Source organism: Pipistrellus kuhlii, unplaced genomic scaffold (assembly GCF_014108245.1).
Source record: "Pipistrellus kuhlii isolate mPipKuh1 unplaced genomic scaffold, mPipKuh1.p scaffold_m20_p_1, whole genome shotgun sequence".
Classification (NCBI taxonomy): domain Eukaryota; kingdom Metazoa; phylum Chordata; class Mammalia; order Chiroptera; family Vespertilionidae; genus Pipistrellus; species Pipistrellus kuhlii.
Window position 1 is genome coordinate 160,306,387 of NW_023425404.1, and position 19,482 is coordinate 160,325,868.

The 19,482-nt window shown below is 36.1% G+C and overlaps 1 protein-coding gene across 1 annotated transcript in view; it reads left to right on the forward strand.

Annotated features, from left to right (window-relative positions):
• The window catches only part of TMPRSS11A (transmembrane serine protease 11A), a 43,478-nt gene that overhangs the window by 10,605 nt on the left and 13,391 nt on the right, over positions 1–19,482 (forward strand). The window contains exons 3-5 of the mRNA XM_036414958.2: positions 836–954; positions 14,892–14,959; positions 15,994–16,154. Coding sequence (XP_036270851.1) covers positions 836–954; positions 14,892–14,959; positions 15,994–16,154 — 348 coding nt within the window. The remainder of the gene's footprint in view (positions 1–835; positions 955–14,891; positions 14,960–15,993; positions 16,155–19,482) is intronic.

Here is a 19,482-nt window from a genome sequence, read left to right on the forward strand (position 1 = left end):
CGAAACTCCTTTTGACCTTAAACTCCCCTTTGGAAGCCAATAAAAAAAATTAAAAAAAAACAACACAAGGGAATTAAATAACCTGATGAACAATATTAACTGTTGAATATAATAGAATCAGAGGTATGGAAGGGGAGTGGATTGATGATTCTCAGGGAAAAGAGGAGTGGGGGGTGTGGGAAGAGAATGAACATAAACTGTGCATCTATAGATGAGGACAAGGGCGGTGGGGAAAGGGCAGAGGGTGGGGTAGGAACCTGGTGGAGGGGAAAAAATGAGGAACTTTTGTAATAATATGAACAATAAAGATTTATTTTTAAAAAAAATAGTGAAAACACACAAAAAAGGATTTTTATTTACGACTACTTCCAGTAGAGTATAAGATGGCATACACTTCACCCCAGCAAGGAGTAATATGGTAATTAAACATTCTAGGACTAGAGCCAGACTGACTGGGTTTAAAACCCAGGTAGGTCACTTACTGCCTCCATAGCATAGGTCAAATTTCTTAACACCTCAGCCTCACTTTTCTCATTGGTGAAATGGAGGTGATTATAATCTTAGAGAGCTGGAGTGAGGAAATACTACATGCAGAGTGCCCAGAATAGGGCTTGGCACATAATAGGCATTCAATAAATATAAGCTACTGTTATTAATCGGCAGCATTAATCATCATTTTCACTATACTTTTTATTAAACTAAATTAGAAAGGCTCTCAGCAATATATTCAAGACCATATTAGCTTCATTATAGTTGGATTCTGAATTTTCTTTGCCCAAATCACTTCATTTTCTGCTTTTTTTTTTTTTTTTTTTTTTTTTTTTTTTCACCACAGGCCAGAAAACAGAGTATTATCATGGTAGCTTTAAAATTTTAGATGTACGAACCAATGGTAATTCTGGACACAATGGCGTATACCAACTTAAGGACTTAAAAGAGATAAGTGAAAACTTGGTAAGTCAGATACAATTATTCCTATCATAGGATAATGCAGGTAGAAAGGGTTTTGTAGATCATTTCACTCAATATTTTTCAAAACGTAAGTTTCAGACGACCTGCACCAGAATCCTCTTGCAGGTGCCGAGGTCCCACTCCAGACCCTCTGAAGGGAGGGGAGCAAGAGTGTCAGCATGTCTAACAAATGGGTCGTTCTGATAAACCACTCTTTCTGACTCAACTACTTCATTTAAATGTGAAAGAACTGAGGCCACAATATGACCCAAATGGGAAAGCTTAACCATATCAGAAGTGGTTATTTGAAGGCCACATGCTTGTTTTTGGAGACCCCATTTTAAAATTTTAAAGGTTTTTAAATCTATGTGGAAAGATGATCATAAATATTCATTTTCTCTTACAACCATAGTAATAAAGTTAAAATACTCAGACTTATTACAATTTATAAGTAATGCTAACACATTTTTTAAACTAAAATTAAAGAATGCTCCTAAAAGGGAAAAAAAAAAAAAAAAAAAAAGTAAACTTAGCTGTAAAATAATTCTGCTCAGGATACCTGCGAATGCTCACTTAAACACTAAGTTCAAGTTAACTTTCCTGTTAACACAGACATACAGTTATTTTAAAGATGTAAAAATAACAGTTGTATTGGTTTGTTTTAGTCAAAGAACTTTTTTCCCCTCAAAACATTTTCTTTTTTCCCTTAAGTTAATTTATATTTTTCCATATCACCATCCAATCTTTGTCATAGGCATTTTCAATTACAGCATATGGTAAATATAGAGATGAGGTTTATAATGTATATTTTCAATTACTATTAAATCATGCATACTTATCCTATATTGAAGTTTCATACCCCCCAAATCAATAATCATTTATAGATTTATATACATCCTTAAATTCTTCTATATTCTTGGCACCTTAAAAAATAGAATTTGTAATCAGTTCTTGATGAATATCAGTTAAAAACTATATACATACTCTAGTACTTCCTTTATTCCTCTAATCCTGAGAAACTCCACATAACTTCCTCAATGAAAAATATGAGAATACTGTAATTAAAATGGTATGCAAATTCTTTGAACAATGGGAAATGTTATAGTAAATGTTGGGACAGTTAAAAATCTGTGTTTTGTGTTTTATTTTATGTTTTCTTCCCAACATTGTTGTTGCTTTAGGCTAAGATATTTGCTGTATTGAAGTGAATGAACAAGAATGCAGTAGATGTTTTAAAAGAAAGCAAAAGAAATGATAAAGTACATCTGTAAAGGAACTGTGTTTGGAAGTAGACTTTTAGGTTTCAAAATAGCATGCATTTCTAGGAAGGGAGAAGCCTTAGAGGCAAAGGCTAAGTTAGGTAATGACACACTATCATCCTGAGTACATGCAAGGCCTTCTCTAGGCATCACAATTTATGATGCTTTATTCTCATAGTACACTCCCGTTCATCTCCCCTTGCAGGCAACCATTCTGTATTTCATGAGTAGACTTTTGTTTGTATTCATTTAAAAAAAACAAACACACATTTTATTGATTTTTTACAAAGAAGAAGGGAGAGGGATAGAGAGTTAAAAACATCGATGAGAGAGAAACATCAATCAGCTGCCTCCTGTATACCCTCTACTAAGGATGTGCCTGCAATCAAGGTCCATGCCCTTGACCTGAATCAAATCTAGGATCCTCCAGACCACAAGCTGATGCTCTATCCACTGAACCAAACAGGTTAGGGCTGTTTGTATTCATTTTTGCAAAAAATACTTTTTGTTGTTTTGTATGTGCGTGCTTTAATTATTCTTTGTGTTATAATATAAATCATTGTCTTAGTCATGTCTGGCTGCTTCCCAAAGTACTACAGACTGAGTGGCTTATAAACTTCAGAGAGTCATCTCTCACAGCTCCAAAGTCTGGAAGCCTAAAGTCATGGCACCAGCATAATCAGGTTCTGTCAGGGCCCTCTTTCAGGCCAGACCATAGACTTCTTGGAGTATCTCACAGGATGGATAGCATGGAGCTAAATAGCCTTTGGATTCTCTTTTGTAAGGGTACCAATTCATTTATGGCCTAACTAGAGGCCTAGTGCATTAAAATTCATGCACTAGATGGGTTCCCTCAGCCCAGTCTTTCTCCTCTCACAGACCAGGAGCCCTTAGGGGTGGGAGGCAACCCGGTGATCAGGGGAAGGCGATGCCCTTATCACACCTCTGCTGCTGCCACTGCTGGAAGTGCAAACCTCAGCTGGCCCTGGGCAGCTGGGCATCCACCATCCGAGGCTTGCCTGTACCTCGGGCTGGCCCTGGGTGGCTGGGGGGCTAAGGGCAAATCCGGATGCACCATGCACCTGCTACCCTGGTGGGGCTGAAAGGACTTGGGGACTCCAAAGGGGCTGAGGGGACTAGGCACCTTCACCTTGTGGCTATGGGCTCCGCCATCTGTGTGACAGCATGATGGTCAATTTGCATATTCCCTCTTTATCAGATAGGATTACCTCCCAATATCTGCTCACTTCCTGATATCTTTACCTTGGGGGTTTTGGGTTAAACAAATATTCAGTCCACTGTATAACTTTTGTTTCAGACATTTTTACTGAAATTTGTTAAGATCTATGTTGTTAAATATGCATCTAATTAATTGCGCTTAGCAACTACATGATGATTCATAGTATATACCTACCATGTTTTACCTCCTCCCATTATTCCAAGAAATGCTGCCCTAAACAGCCTCCTCCTTATTCCCTTATGAACCCATGCAAGTTCTTCGGAAAGCAGAATTACTGGGTCATTAGGTGTGTATACACTTAATTTAACTAGTAATTGGTGTTGGCTTGCTCTTTAGAGTGACTGCATCAGTGTGCACTCCCATCTGCATGCTTGAAGATCCCCATGTCCCAACATATTCACTAACACCTGGTATTAGCTTTCTAATTTCTGCCAATCACTAAGTTGTATCTGTGATTTAGTCTGCATTTTTCTAATTGCTAATGAACTTGAGCATTGTTATATCTACTTGATAGATAGGACCTGGACTCACCCTGATGCTAAATCTTGAACCAAAAAATAGGGAGCTTATCCAGATTTTGATGAATAGGATCTGGGCACACCCGAAACTCCTTTTGACCTTAAACTCCCCTTTGGAAGCCAATAAAAAAAATTAAAAAAAAACAACACAAGGGAATTAAATAACCTGATGAACAATATTAACTGTTGAATATAATAGAATCAGAGGTATGGAAGGGGAGTGGATTGATGATTCCACTTTGTGATTTAGTCTGCATTTTTCTAATTGCTAATGAACTTGAGCATTGTTATATCTACTTGATAGCCTTTTGATCTTTCATTTCCATAAACTGCCTCTACCTTTGTGATTTAGTCTGCATTTTTCTAATTGCTAATGAACTTGAGCATTGTTATATCTACTTGATAGCCTTTTGATCTTTCATTTCCATAAACTGCCTCTACCTTTCTTTTGCCTGTTTTGTTTTGTTTTTTTTCTGTTAAGGCTGCTTTGTTTTATTAGCATTGCTTTGCAGGAGTTCCAATGTAAACAACCCATTGGCTACAGACATTGGCTACAGACATTATGCAGTCTGTCTGCTATTAATTTGGGCCATGCTTCCTAAAAGCAGAGATTTATAATTTTGAAATAATCATATTCAACAATTCTCTTTGCTTTACTGTTGTGTTGATAAGGTTTTCATGAAGTCATTCCCTCTCTCTAATTCTATATTAAAACACTTTACTATAAGTTCTTCTATTAACTTTATAGTTTGGTCTTTTACATTAGGTCTTTCATGTATATGGAGTCTACATTTGAGTATGATGTTAGGTAGGGACCCAGGTGTTATTCTCCATATAATGAACCAGTTTTTCCAATTGAACCAAAGCAATCTGTTTTCCCAAATTTCCCAACACATGGTATGGTTATTCAGCTCTTTATATTTTCGGCATCTGAATCTTACAAGAAAGGAAACATGATCTGTTCCCTAAAGCTGCTCCCAATCTCTTTGGAGAGATGAGAGTAACACACATGAAATTCAATAGCATGACACGATATAATTAAGGATTAAATTGTATGTTGAGGAAATAAGTACAGAAGGACTTCAAAGAAAAGGAAGATCAACTAGGGTTCCCATGGTCAGGAAAGGCTTTGTATTGTTTTGGCCCTCTTTAAATAAGACAGGTGTCTCTTTCCCTCCACTCCCCACTAAGTTCCCTTTAGGAGAATTACAGGAAAGGTTCATGCCTCATCCTGAGCCACGCCTATTTATTGTTGTTAAGTTCCAATGAATAAAACCAGATTCTTCTCTCTGCCCCATAGGGGTGCTCACTACACAGCCAGGACAAACAGGCTACAGTCCTGTTCTTCCTCAGAATTTGAGATTTAATAGTTTGTATGCAAATGGAGATGTAAAAGCAAAATGAATTCATACTTGCATACTGCTAAACCCATCCCAGGTTCCTGAGATAGTGGCACAGACCTATCTCATCTTTCATACAGTTCTTGGGAGAAGACACCAGTAACCAGAATCCAGTAACTCATGACACTCCCAAGTGGATAGGTCACTTTCATCATTAGTATAAGTTTGAGTAGAGTCACTGACAAAGGGAATACTTCATTTGGAAAAATATATTTCAGAAATGTCAAGAAATATTTTTTAAATGATAAGGTCATTACAAATAACACCATGACAATAACATAGCTAGCATGTATTGAATACTAAACACCACATTAAGCATCCTATGTGTCATTTTAGTTAATCCTCAAAAAGCAGCCTTATGAGGTAGATCTAATTACTATCACAGTGTTACACATGAGAAAACTAAGGTACAGAAAAGTTAACTTACTCAAAATCACACAACCAGTAAGTGATATAGTTGGGACTTGAGATTACATGTTCTTAATCAACTATCATCCATAAGAATTATCTATGTGATTTTCTTTCCCATCAACCATCCCATAAAATACCAGAAATCAAGTAATTATTCTTGGTACATTCGTCTCTCTCAACTATACTATTAACATGGGCTAGTGATCATCATTTTCATTAGCAAAGGCAACAGTCAGGAATTTTCTTATTGGGGTTGTCTCCCACCAAAAAAGAGAAACAACACTCTCTACACCTATACCCAAAGCAGTTCTAAATTTTATCTTCTTTGTACCCAGGGACACCAAGAACAGGGCCTGAAATGATCCTCAAAGTATCCTTGAGCTTATGTGTTTAGAGTTGTAGTGACAAAAAAATTGGAAACAGGAAGTGATGCAAGGAGATGAATGTAATTATTATATTATAGAAACACTCGGTAAATGAATTAGAAGGCAAACGTGAGATTTGGCTCAGATCAACACTGAAGCAGGAAGTTCTACTGAGAAAAAGCAACTGTGTCAAGGTATACTTAAACTTAACAAAGGTATTAAACTATTTAAAGTTTGGGGCTGAATAAGGTAAGAAAGGTAAAAGACACCTCATGCTTGGTGAAGGGCTACCACCCTATGTCTAGAGAGAACAGATAGGATTGAAAGCTTTCAGAGAAAAATAAGCAGATGCTACCAAGAACCTTGTTCAGAGGTTAGAAAAATTGGATGTAGAGAATGGGTGAGTCCTTACTTGAGAGCTAAGACTTACTTTGTTTTGTAATTAAAGATTAGGCAGGATGAAAAGAGGAAGATGTGTAACACTACTTCTACTTCCTATGTGTTTAAATTGAATCATGAAGGAAAAGGCTAGCTGTTGTATATTTCATGTCAAATCTTCTATATAACACTGCCAAGGAGGCATTATTATCCACACTTTACAGATAAGAGAATTAAGCCTCTGAAGTTAAAGTGTACAGCTAGGAAATGATAGAGGGGAGATCTGAAGAAATCTAGGTTACTCAAACATAAGCTCTTTTCTCTAAATTGCTCTACTAGTCAAGAAAAAACTCAGCTAAGATAGAAAACTCTGTTCTATTTAAATTTTTCTCTCATAATATTTAAGCCCATAAAGATTATAAATCTCATATATGGTATTAGATTACTTTCAGTTATGTAAAATGTGTATAAATACTAGAGGCCCAATGCATGAAATTCGTGCAAGGGGCTCAGCCCTCGCAGCCCAGCTGCCTCATGGCACTGCAGCCCCGACCACTGGTCATTCAGGAAGGTTGTTCCATCGTCTGGTCTAATTAGCATATTAGCTCTTTATTATATAGGATCTCTTTATCCTTACTTTCTTTGCTTCCCTGTTTCAGTTTTTATCCAGCTTTATTGAGGTGAAATTGACATATAACATTGTGAAAGTTTAAAGTGTAAACCATGTTGATTTGATACACTTAAATACAAGATAATTATCACCGTAACAATATTAATTGTTACAATTCATGAATATAGGATATCTTTCATTTGTTTTTGTCTTTTTCAATTTCTTCATCAGAGTCTTACGGTTTTCAATGTAGAGATCTTTCACCTCCTTGGTTAAACTTATTCCTAGGTAGTTTATTATTTTTGATGCTATTATTTTAAATCAGATTGTTTTATTTCTTTCTCAGACATCCTGTTGTTAGTGTATAAAAATGCAACTTGTTTCTCTATATTGACTTTGTGTCTTGCAACTTTACTGAATTTATTGATTAGTTCTAACAGGTTTTTTTGGTGGAGTCTATAGGGTTTTCTATATATAATAGTGATGTTCCTTCTATATGCAATTTGTTGAGCGTTTTTATAATGAAAGATGCTATATTTTGTTAAATGCTTTCCCGAATCTATTGAGATGATTATGATTCTTTCTGCCAATGTGTGTATACATTACTTATTAATTTGTGTATGTTAAACCATTTTTATATTCCAGGAATAAATCCACTTCATTATGGTGCATGATCTTTTCAATGTGCTGTTGAATTTGGTTTAGTAACATTTTATTGGGAATTTTTGCATCAGTATTCATCAGAGATACTACTGGCCTATCATTTTCTTTTCTTTTTAAGAATATTTTTTATTTCAGAGAGGGAGGGAGCAAGAAAGATAGAACCATCAATGATAAGAGATAACCATTGCTCTACTGCCTCCTGCACACCCCACACTGGGGATGTGTTCTGTTAGATCCATTGGCTGCACACCCCACACCGTCATGTGTCCTGAACATGGAACCATAACTTCCCAGTTCATAGGTTGCTGTTCAACCACTGAGCCATGAAGGCTGGGCTAGTTTTCTTTTCTTGTAAATGTCCTTATCTGGCTTTGCTATCAGGGTAATTCTTGCCTTATAAAATGAATTTGGAGGCACTCCTTCCTCTTCAATTTTTTTGTAAGCATTTGAGAAGGGTTGGTATTAATTTGCATTTGAATGTTTGGTAGATTCACCAGTGAAACTATCTGGTCCTGGGCTTACTTGTGTTGGGAGGCTTTTGATTACCCATTCAGTCTCCTTATTCATGTTTTATCTATTTGGATTTTTCTATTTCTTCATGATTCAGTCTTATTAGATTGTATGTTTACAGAAATTTATCCATTTCTTCTAGGTTATCCAATTTGTTGGAATATAATAGTTCATAGTAGTCTCCTGTGAACTATAATAGTTCATAGGATATAATAGTTCATACTATTATATGTATTAATAGTTCATATATAGTATGAATATAATAGTTCATACTGTGAACTATAATATAATAGTTCATAGTAGTCTCCTGTGATTCTTTGAATTTCTTTTGTACCAGTTATAATGTCTTCTCTTTCATCTTTGATTTTATTTAGTTGACTCTTCTCTCGTTTTTCTTAATTTGTCTAGGTTTGTCTTTTTTGTTAATCTTTTCAGAAAACAAGCTTTTCCTTCTCTTTTTCTTTTCTTGTTATTTTTCTAGTGTTTATTTCATTTTATTTCTGCTCTGATCTTTGTTATTTCCTTGCTTATGCTAATTTGGGAGTTAGTTATTTTTCTTGTTCCTTGAGATGTAAAGTTAGATTGTTTATTTAGCATCTTTTTTTTCTTAATGTTGGCATTTCTTTTTATGAACTTCTCTCTTAGAACTGTTTTCTTTTCTTTTTTGTATAACATAAGTTTTGGTATATTTTTTTAAAAATTTTATTTGTTTCAAGATATTTTTTGGATTTTCCTTTAACCCATTGGTTGTTCATAAGTATGTTGCTTAATTTCCACATATATGTGAATTTTCTAGCTTTCCTCCAGTTAATTGATTTCTACTTTCATACCATGATAGTCAGAAAATATACTTGATATGATTTTAATCTTCTTAAATATTTCCAAAGATTTGTTTTATGACCTATTATATGATCTATTCTGGAGAATTTTTGTGTGCACTTGAGAAGAATGTATTATTTTGCTGCTATTATTAGATATAATGTTCTGTTAGATCCATTGGCCTGACATATGGTCAAGTCCAACGTTTCTTTGTTTATTTTCTGCCGGGATGATCTATGCACTGTTGGAAGTGAGATACTGAAATTTTCTACTATTATTTTATTATTGTCTATCCCTTTAAATCTGTTAGTATTTACTTAATTTAGGAGCTCTGATGTAGGGTATTTCAAATTCAACAGCATATATATATTTATTATGGTTATATTTTCTAAATAAATTGACCCTTTACTATTATATTCTTTGTTTTTTGTTACCGTTTTTAACTTACAATCTTTTTATCTGTGTCAATTTGTGAAGAGAAAGACAACAGTTAAAGCAATTGTAATAGAGAGAGGAAGGAGGTTAGTGGATATATTTGCATTTACTGGGTGTCCCCAAAAAAACATATACACACTTAAAATAATTATTAATTCCAATGAGTTAAATCTGAAAAGGAAAAACCAGCAATTGAGCTATCAAGAATGTATGTGTATAAATTTGGGGGGAAGGGTGACATAAATAATCTATGATTGGAGGAAAGATGTGGATAGGTGTTTCTGAAGGAAGTTTTTGTGTGAAAGGAAGCAATATTAGCTATCTCTAAACTTCCTAACAAAGATGTAAATATTTCACAATATTCATTCTATTAGATAACTTGTTTAGGTTATTATTCATTAATCAGGCACTATAAGAGAGTCTAAGAGAAATTATTCTCTCTTTCTCTCTCTCTCTTTCCTTCTGAAAGAATAATCAAATTTAGACATTTTAAAGACAATCACCTGGAGAATGAATATTCTAAATAATGATCATCCCTTGCTTTGAGCATTTTGGTTTAAATATCTTCAGTACAAATTTAAACAGTGACTAATTATGTATTTTCCTCTTAAAAAAGATCATTCAGAGATCTAGGCTTTTGAAGTATACTTAAATTACTATACTTAATAATGTTTTTATCACCCTTAATTGCAAAAAAAAATTCTATGACTTTATTTTGCCTGTTAATCTCAGGAATATAAACCAATTTGAGATAAGTTTACCCAATGTATTGCTACTTGTGACATATGGTTAGTCACAGATGTCTGTTTCCTTCTGGCATTTTACAAAGAAACACTGAGAAAGTAGTAGTACAATAAAAAGAAACAACTTTGGTAACATCACATAACAATACAACCCATGGGGTGCTATCATTACTTCCTGGTTTAGAGTAATCAGAATGTCACACTTCCAAGAAAATTGCTCGCACACCCACAGATCCCATCTGACAATGGATCCAGCTGCCTTCTCCAAAAGACACCACACTAGGTGCAAAGCTGTGGGAGTTATAAAGAGAACTTTTGTGAAAATGAAGTGACTTGATTCCCAGAAGGTCAACAAGCCCCCAAATCCTGGGAGCCCCACCAATGCTCAGGTTAGCCATGGTCTATACATGCTTAGAATAATGATTCACTTATTGAATCTTGCGTTTCACCAAAAATCTGGATACAATAATTTTAAAGGATTGTAATATGACCTTTATTTTGGGGAGCAAAGAAAACAAGCTGCCTTCAGAAAGGAGTATAACAACATGTCTGGTCCCCCTAGCATGCTTCTTGTTACATGTAAATGGATAGGAACCCTTAGTGAGAGCCACCTGTGTCCTCACACCGAGGTCAATGGGCTCACTGCTGTGTCACCTTGGGCAATTCACTTACTTACCTATATGATAGTATTTACCTCAGAGGTTGGTGTGAAAAGCAAATGAGCTGAGATATAATGGAGTCTGTGCCTGGTGCACAGGTAGAAGACATACTAGTCTTCTATCATCACTAGTGTAGTCTCATTATGGAGGAATTTTCCACAAGGAATCAAATTACCTGAACATGTCAACAAGGAGGAAAATGTTTCAAATAATTCATGGGCAATTTTTTTCTCTAGGAGCATTAATCACAATTTGACATAAAGCTCATTAAAAACTCATAAATGTCCAGATAAATGCAAGACTTCCTGATAAGTAAATTTATTTTATTAACACACTCAACAAAAACATGCTGTATTCCTATATATTGTAGAGCATGAAAAGATGAATCACAGTTCCTATTGAGAAAGAGTTTGCCATTTAGTAGAGGAAATAACATATTTGCATAAGTAACTATATTAAGGCGTGGAGGTTTAAGAGGGATAAGAAAAATTAGACAAGAGGAAAAAATGATTACTCTGAGGTTCAAAAAATAACTCCAATGAAGGTATTATCTGAAATAGACCTTGAAGGAGAGCTGTGCTTCAGAAACACAGAGCTAGCAGAATGGGGGACGGTGCCTCTGACTGAAAGAATAGCTTGAGAAGGGCAAGGGCATAGCCAAGCCTTAAAGGTAGTAGTGGTGCTGAAGGGGGTCGGGGGCATTGTCACATGCTGAGGCCCTTGAATGTCTGACTTTATGACTGGAGGCTCAGATTCAATTGTGTTCTGTTCTCTGTTCTCTGTTTCTACCTTGAGTTCAACCCTTGCAGCAAGCAGCATCCATTCAACCTTATGAAGGCTTAGTGACATATTTTTTAAAAACATTCTTTATGTGGTATTCTTGTTATAATTATGAGAAATGAACAGAATCTGAAGTTTTCTTCATGGCATATGTTGGTTCATCGGGGATCATCTGGTATGATAGTGGAAGGAACTGCTTTTATATCTCACTGGGCAATCTTCAGTGGCTTAACTATCTGAAGTTTGCCTTCTCAGCCCTGAAACTCCCCCTACGTGATTACCAAGGCTGCTGAGAGAGGATTCAGTTGGGAGCATCTGACAGTGAGAGGAGGCTACGGGTGTAAACAGAGTTAGTTTTGGAATGATCGTTGAATGGTTGGGTGAGGTCTGTTTGTTTGAGTTGACAGCCTCTCCCTAACTCTTTCATTAAACACCCAACTAACCTCCAATTGCCCTCTTAGAACTTAATCTCAGTGCAATTACTAGCATTTCAAAATCATCCAACCCAAAGAGGTGCTACCCTGAAAGGGGGTCTTTATTCAACATTAGGAGAGTAACTCCAACTACAAAACTCTACAAGTGCCCCAGATGAGAAGTAGGATAGATTTAGAAACCACTTATTCTATTAGGTGGATTAATAATAAATTCATAACAAGCTGGCACACAACGTAAGTGTCCTCCAACATTTCTGGGAATTTAGAATGCCAAAAAGTGTTGGTGGAGTGTTTCTGATGAGGTAGGCCTCCATCTACCAGGGAAACATGATTTCGGCTCTCTAAAAAGCTAGATCATTCATACTAGTAAATGCCAGTCAGCAATAAAGTTTATGTTCGTGTTTGCTCTAATTTTTCCCATCATAAATTTAGTTAGTGCAATACTCCTAAGCCTGTCTGTGCCCTAGCATTTCTCAAAGTGTTTTTCTCAAGCTACCTGACCACCTGGAAATCCTGGCCTCACCCCAGACCTAATCAATGAGGCAAGGTCCTGAGATTTGAGTTATAGGGAAGGAAGTCCTTTATTTCTAAAATTACTGAAGTTACTTCTACCCAGATTCTTCTTATGCTATTATTTCAGCTCCTGTCTTCCCAGACAGTTGAGTCATTCAAAGATGAAGTTGATGCTGGGTGTAGATAGTCTTCTCAGTAGGCATGTTGCCATATGAATGATGTCATCGAGAGTCAAAAACTTACTCCAATGCCTTCACCAACAAGTTACAAAGGGCCAGAGGATTAACTGTGGTTGGGATTTCAGAGAATCATTACAAAACAGATTTTGAAAGATATTTAACTGCTATTAAGTTTTCTTCTTTTTAATATTTTTCACTTTTATCTCTGTTGTTTTTTTGTTTGTCTTTGCTTTTCTTTTGGATCTCCTCCAGAAAATGGAGTAATAGGACTAGTTGTGGATTAAAGAAAGAAGTGGTTATAATAATGTCATTCTTGAAAAAACATATCTTCCAAAAACAGTTTCATTACTAGTGAATAAACCTCTTACCTCCTCAGACCCTTTAAGCTTTTATTTAAACACAAATAAAATCATACTTTGGATTCTAGTAAGTTCTCTGTTTTCCAAGTGCTGCTTTTGATCTTAAATGAACAGCTATTACCAAATGCATATCTTTACATCTTTTATATTTTGTCTTTTAAAGTCAACCAACTAATTATTTTATAATTTACTATTATGTGTTCTATAAAAAAAAATGAAGTAAGGTGTATATCATATTTAACAGGGTGGTTGTGTGTTTGATGAGAAAAGACCTACAGACTGAAGACCTAGGTTTAAGTCCAAGTTTATTATTCATGTGATTCCAGAGAAATTCATATGATGTCTCTGAGTCTTAGTTTCATATTTAAATACTAGAGGCCTGATGTACTAAATTTGTGCAAGAGCAGGCCTTCCTTACCCCAGCTGCCAGCACTGGCTTCCCTCTAGCACCCAGGACCAGGCTTCCCTCGCAGCCCTGGCTTCCTCTGGAAGGACGTACGGAGGATATCTGGTCTAATTAGCATATTATGGTTTTATTATTATAGAAAATAAGAATCGATATAATCCTAAATTCACAGAGATATTGTAGGGATGCCTAATGATGTTAAGGAAATCATAACATATTCCTTGATCCCTAAAACAGCTTTCTGTTTATTTCTATATTTTGTGTTTTTCAAAACGATAGTTGGTCTTCTTGCTCCTTCCATAAGGATGTAGGACATGTTTTCTTGCACCTGTGGCTGCTCTACCAAATGTGAAACGCAATGCCAGCATTCTGATGACACTGTTGCCACCAAGTGGTCATTATAGGGTACTGCAAGCCAAATCTAGGTGCGATCAACCACAACGTAATAGTGCTATGACAAGCAATTTAAACTGTGCATATCGACTAAAACAGTAGCTTTTCTTCTCCTTCCTTGGTGACATAAACGGAGTAACACAATTCTCATCTGACTTGAAACACCACCTTACTCTTTCTTCCCCCTTGATTTACTCTAGAGCCCACAATCCACAACTTAAATATCATTGTCTCTCTTCTAAATTCCTAATTTATCTTTCCTACTAGTATACATACAGCCGAAGACCTGCAAAGAAATCCGAGACGTGAAATACCCAGAGGGAGACTAGGGAACCACCAGTAGTTGACTACCATAATATATTCAACATCTTATTGAAACCCTAGGAGCAGCATACAATATCTTTATCTTCCAGGTTAAGAAAGTAAGGCTCAAATGGACTCAGTTTGTGAGAGCAGGATAGGCTTCAAACCCAGGAAAGAGCCAAGTTCTCTCCAGCACTTCTCAACATCTCCCTTTATGCCTGGCGGCTGCTCTGTCATTTTCTGCTTTACCTTCTACGGCGTTTAGGCATCCTCTACCTGAGATACCTATACCAGCACATTCAGAATCACCTGGCCAAAGTTTTACAATATGAATGCCTAGGTCCCTTCCATACCAATTTTAACTAAAACTCTGGAAGATAAACCCCAGCATCTGTAATTTTAAAAAAATTCTGCAAATTACTCTATTATACTGTGAGGGTAGAGTAAATAATGATATTACTCATGTTAAATGGTTTTTCTACTGCTTTAGTATTTAATCAGGAGCATATTCTTATTATAAAATACTTTATTAACACAAAGTTTCTCTCTTGTTGTGATAACAGGTGGATGAGATATTTATTGATTCAGCCTTGAATAAGCATTATATCAAGAACCGAGTAGTCAGACTGACGTATGTATATTTGGGCAAAGGTGGAGTCACAGCCTAATGGGACAAAGGGCCAAGGGGACAGGGACCCTCATATATTCTGAATCTCTAGGAGCCAGCCTTTGGCTATGGTTTCTCATAAACATCATCTCTACAACAGTCTCAAGACATAGCACTGATCACCATCTTGTAAAGGAGAAAATGAAAATTTGGGGGAAGGGGGAAGTTAAGTGATATGTTCAAAGTAGTTTCCCAAGTGAAACAGAACCAGGCTTCAACATCTGGAACTACCAGAATCTGTGTCAGGGGAAAACCCAGCAGCCTGTCACTGCAGGCACTGCATTGTATTTTTTTTTTTTTTTGGACAATTATGTCATTTCAAAAACATTAAGAAGGAAAAGTTGACTACAGTTTGGGACAATTAGTTTTACCTGTAATAAATCCCCCAGTATCAGCAGGCACACCTAAACAAAAAGAAGTTTCTGTGTTAATAAATGTTCTGTTTGTTGTAGTGGAGGGGGAAGACTCATATCAGTTGCAGGAATTGCTCAGAGGTTTCTACTATGTTATTTGGAAAGCACATAGCAGAACATATACATAATAGGTGAAAATGTATGGGCCTGTATGACTCATCTTCTTAAAGAGAATGAATATATTTAGACAGATTTATTTGAAGGAAATAATCACTTTTCTCACCCATAGACAAATGCCTAGTAACAGACTTACTCCAAGTTCCTTACAACTTTGCTGACTAACTAGTGACCACCGAATAATTTTATAAAATGGGTAAATTCTATAATATTTGGGAGATAAAAGGAACATATTTGCTAAAAATTTCTGGGCTTCATGCCTTTTATTTTGGAATTCTGATTTGCCATAATATTCAAGCAACGTTATCATAATCTTACAAACTCCTTTAAATTTGTAGCCATTGTCAATGAATTTTTGTGTGAATCCAACAATTGAGGCAATAATTCCAGGGAAGAAAATACAGGAAAGAGTGTTAGTTTATACTAGAATATTACTTCGAATAATCACCTTTCTCTTATGTCTCCAAGTCCAGAGGACAATGGTGTGAAAGCAGATATCATTATGGTGTTCCAGTTTCCCTTTGCTGAGCCAAGGACAGTAAGGAAGAAGAAAATCCATAGCATATTAAACCAGAAGATAAGGAACACAAGAGCCTTGCCAATAAATGCCTCATCGGTGCAAGTTAAAGGTAAGTAGGCACCTGTCATGTGATGTGAAATTCTCTGTTAGGTTCATTTTGTGTCTCATCTTATACTTACCTGCCATATTTCTATTCCAAATAATAGCTAGAATCAAGATTAATTTTTTTTTCAGTTAAAAAGGTAAAATTTCACTGAAACTGGTTTGGCTCAGTGGATAGAGTGTCGGTCTGCGGACTGAAAGGTTTCACCCAGGTTCAATTCTGGTCAAAGGCATGTACATTGGCTGCAGGCACATCCCCGGTAGAGGGTGTGCAGGAGGCAGCTGGTCAATGTTTCTCTTTCATCAATGTTTCTAGCTCTCTATTCCTCTCCCTTCCTCTCTGTAAAAAAAAAAAAAAAAAAAAAAAAAAAAAAAAAATAAATACTATATATATATATATATATATATATATATTTATATATATATATTTTAAAGGTAAAAGTTCAAGGCTTTATTATTCGCTGATGAGAGCATGTTTGCAGATAGTTGTTAAGTGTTTTTTTCCTGTAGTAAGTGACTGTTGCTCATCCCTAAATAAAGGCCAATCTTTACCATTAATAGAAAATTAATCTGACCCACCACTGCCTCCATGACTAAGTAAGTAAAAATATTAAGCATTTAGCAACAAGTAATTATAACAACTGCTTTTCTGGGTGGGACCTTTCTAAACAAACTCATGTTTCTGTATATACTGAAATTATTACATTTAAAAAATGTATTTTAATTGATTTCAGAGAGAAAAGGAGAAGGAGAGATAGAAATATCAATGATGAGAGATAATCATTGGTTGGCTGCCTCCTGCATGCCCCTTACTAGGGATCAGGCCCACAAGCTGGGCATGTGCCCTTGACTAGAATCGAACCCAGATCCTTCAATCCACAGGCCGACATTCTATCAACTGAGCCAATCTGGCTAGGGCAATTAAGAGATTTTTGTTAACTTTTTTCCTATGGGCATTTGGAAAATTGGTAAACCAACTTTGGAGCCACTAAGGCAATCTTATAATTAACAAGTAAAAATCACTAACCTAGAAAAAAATTATCGAAACATTTATACCATTATCACTTCTCTGAAATAGAGAATCAAAGTTTATCAAGGCCCTGTCTATGTCCTTTATATGCTGCCTCTAATTTCTAGATCCCTATGAAGTAGGCAAATGTTATAGATGAGAACGAAAGCCTCAAAAGATCAAGAACTCTAATTGTTAAAAGGAGGTAAAGTTCAAACCTAGATCTCTAATTTCTTGAGAGGCTCTATTTAAAATGGCTCTGTGATCAAACACATACTAGAAATTCTGTTTTTTAAGATTCAATCCTTATTAGCATACCCTGATGAGTCCAGCAAGACAAAAACCTGTCTACCCTTGTACATTAAGCTTCATCTACTTCTGGCAGACAAATGCAGACTTCCCTACAAATCCCAATGGACACCATCCTTGGCGTCACAGAGAGAATCAGAGTGATTAATATCAGGCAGGAAACAGGGCGCCCTGCCCTTGTAAGGGTCTGACTGACTCTTCAAGAGGAAACCTGACCAGGAAGCAAAAACCTGAGTGAATGGGATGGGCAGGATTTTGCTGATGTGGCGAAGCGTCAGCTACTCAAGGAATAAAGCTGTGGACCTCTCCCAACCCGAGGGGGAAGAAACTGTCAAGCGCTTAATCCACCTTCTTTGTCAGGTGGGAAAGCCAATGAATCGAGGTTATGAAATAGTGGCAGTCCTGATAAGTTACATGATATGTTCTACTTAATTCCCAATAACCAGTCAACTTACCAGGAATGTAAAAGCCTGACCTATCTGAAAGTTGAAATGTGGTGTGAAATGGTCATGGATTGCTTGGTCTTTTTGTTTCTTGCAGACTCAGGTTGTACACTGCAGTTTGTTTTAATGACTGGAGTAGATTAAGGGTAGAATGTGCTGATGGAGAACCTGATTTAAGAGTTACCTGATTAATTTTAACCCCACTGAGTCACTGCAGGACCAACCAAGTAGTTGGCCCAGGACTTTGCTTCATTTTCTCATCTATAAAATTGTAATGAAAATGTTTGCTCTTCCTGAAATCATAAAAATACCGTGAGAATATAGGGGAACACACACACACACACACACACACACACACACACACACACACACACTCTCACACACACACACACACAATATGGAATATATAGGCTATTACCATGTAGAAAACTAATAAATTGGGCATATATTTTAGAAACTGAAAGCATTAATGTGAGTGACGGGTAATAGAAAAGGCTAGGAACTTAAAGGTTTCCAAATTTAGAAATGTAAAAAGAACAGTGTTTGCTAGCACTCAGGAAAGGCCTAGTTAGTGGAAAGCTCATTAAGAAACCTCAAGGCTGTTCTTACAGGCAAAAACGTTGCTCTAAACACTTAATTTGGGGGACTCCCAAGGAATAAAAAACTGCAGCCCAAATTAATCCATAAATTTGCCAAAATATGTGTTTTGTTTTGACAAATAAGTGTGTGGTGTGGGTCCTTCATGTGATGCAGTGTGTGAAAGCAAAGCCAAAGTCAACATCTTGGCATCGCAAATGCCGTGGCAGAGCAGTCACTGCCTACCTGCAGTGGGAGTGCTCCTGCTCCCATCTGTTACCTGTAGGTTGTAGAGCCTTGAATACTAACTACATTACTCCCGACTCAGGGTTACTTTCAAGACTAGGGTGTTCATGTTTCTTTGTGCTCCTAGATGTGGTAAGTCAAAATATTGATACAAATGAGAAATCTTCAACAGCTAGTGACTTGTGTATAGGTAGTTTACGTCTAGGTGTAATCATACTCCCTAAAGAGTCAACCCTTAAAAATCCAATCACACTTATAACCTTTACACTTAACATGGTATAATTCCTGGAAAAGAGATATTTGCATTGTGCTCAAACTAAGCTGAAGAAGTTTTAACTGAAGAATTCTATCATTATACTATTTTCCATTTTAGTGCATTACTACTGTGCGGCATTTTAAATTGTTGTTGTTGTTTTTTTTAAGTGAAATAAGAAATTTACTAAAAACAATATTTGATAGAAAATTGAGTTCCTTCCATAGAGTAAGCATTGAGAATGTGTCCTGAGAAACTGATTCTTCACCGTATAATAATTTGGGCATGCCTTCAAGGGTATCTTTGAATTCAATATTTTCAAAACTCCAATTTACAGAGTTCATCATTACCAGTTTTCCAAATGGGACTTATAGAAGGTGGAGAAAATTTTTTATTTTGCACAATGAGAAGTTAAATGCATAAAACATGGGTCTAAACATCCCACTGGTGGAAATTTATATAAGTTTATCTTTATTCTACTCAGCAAGTAATTTGATCT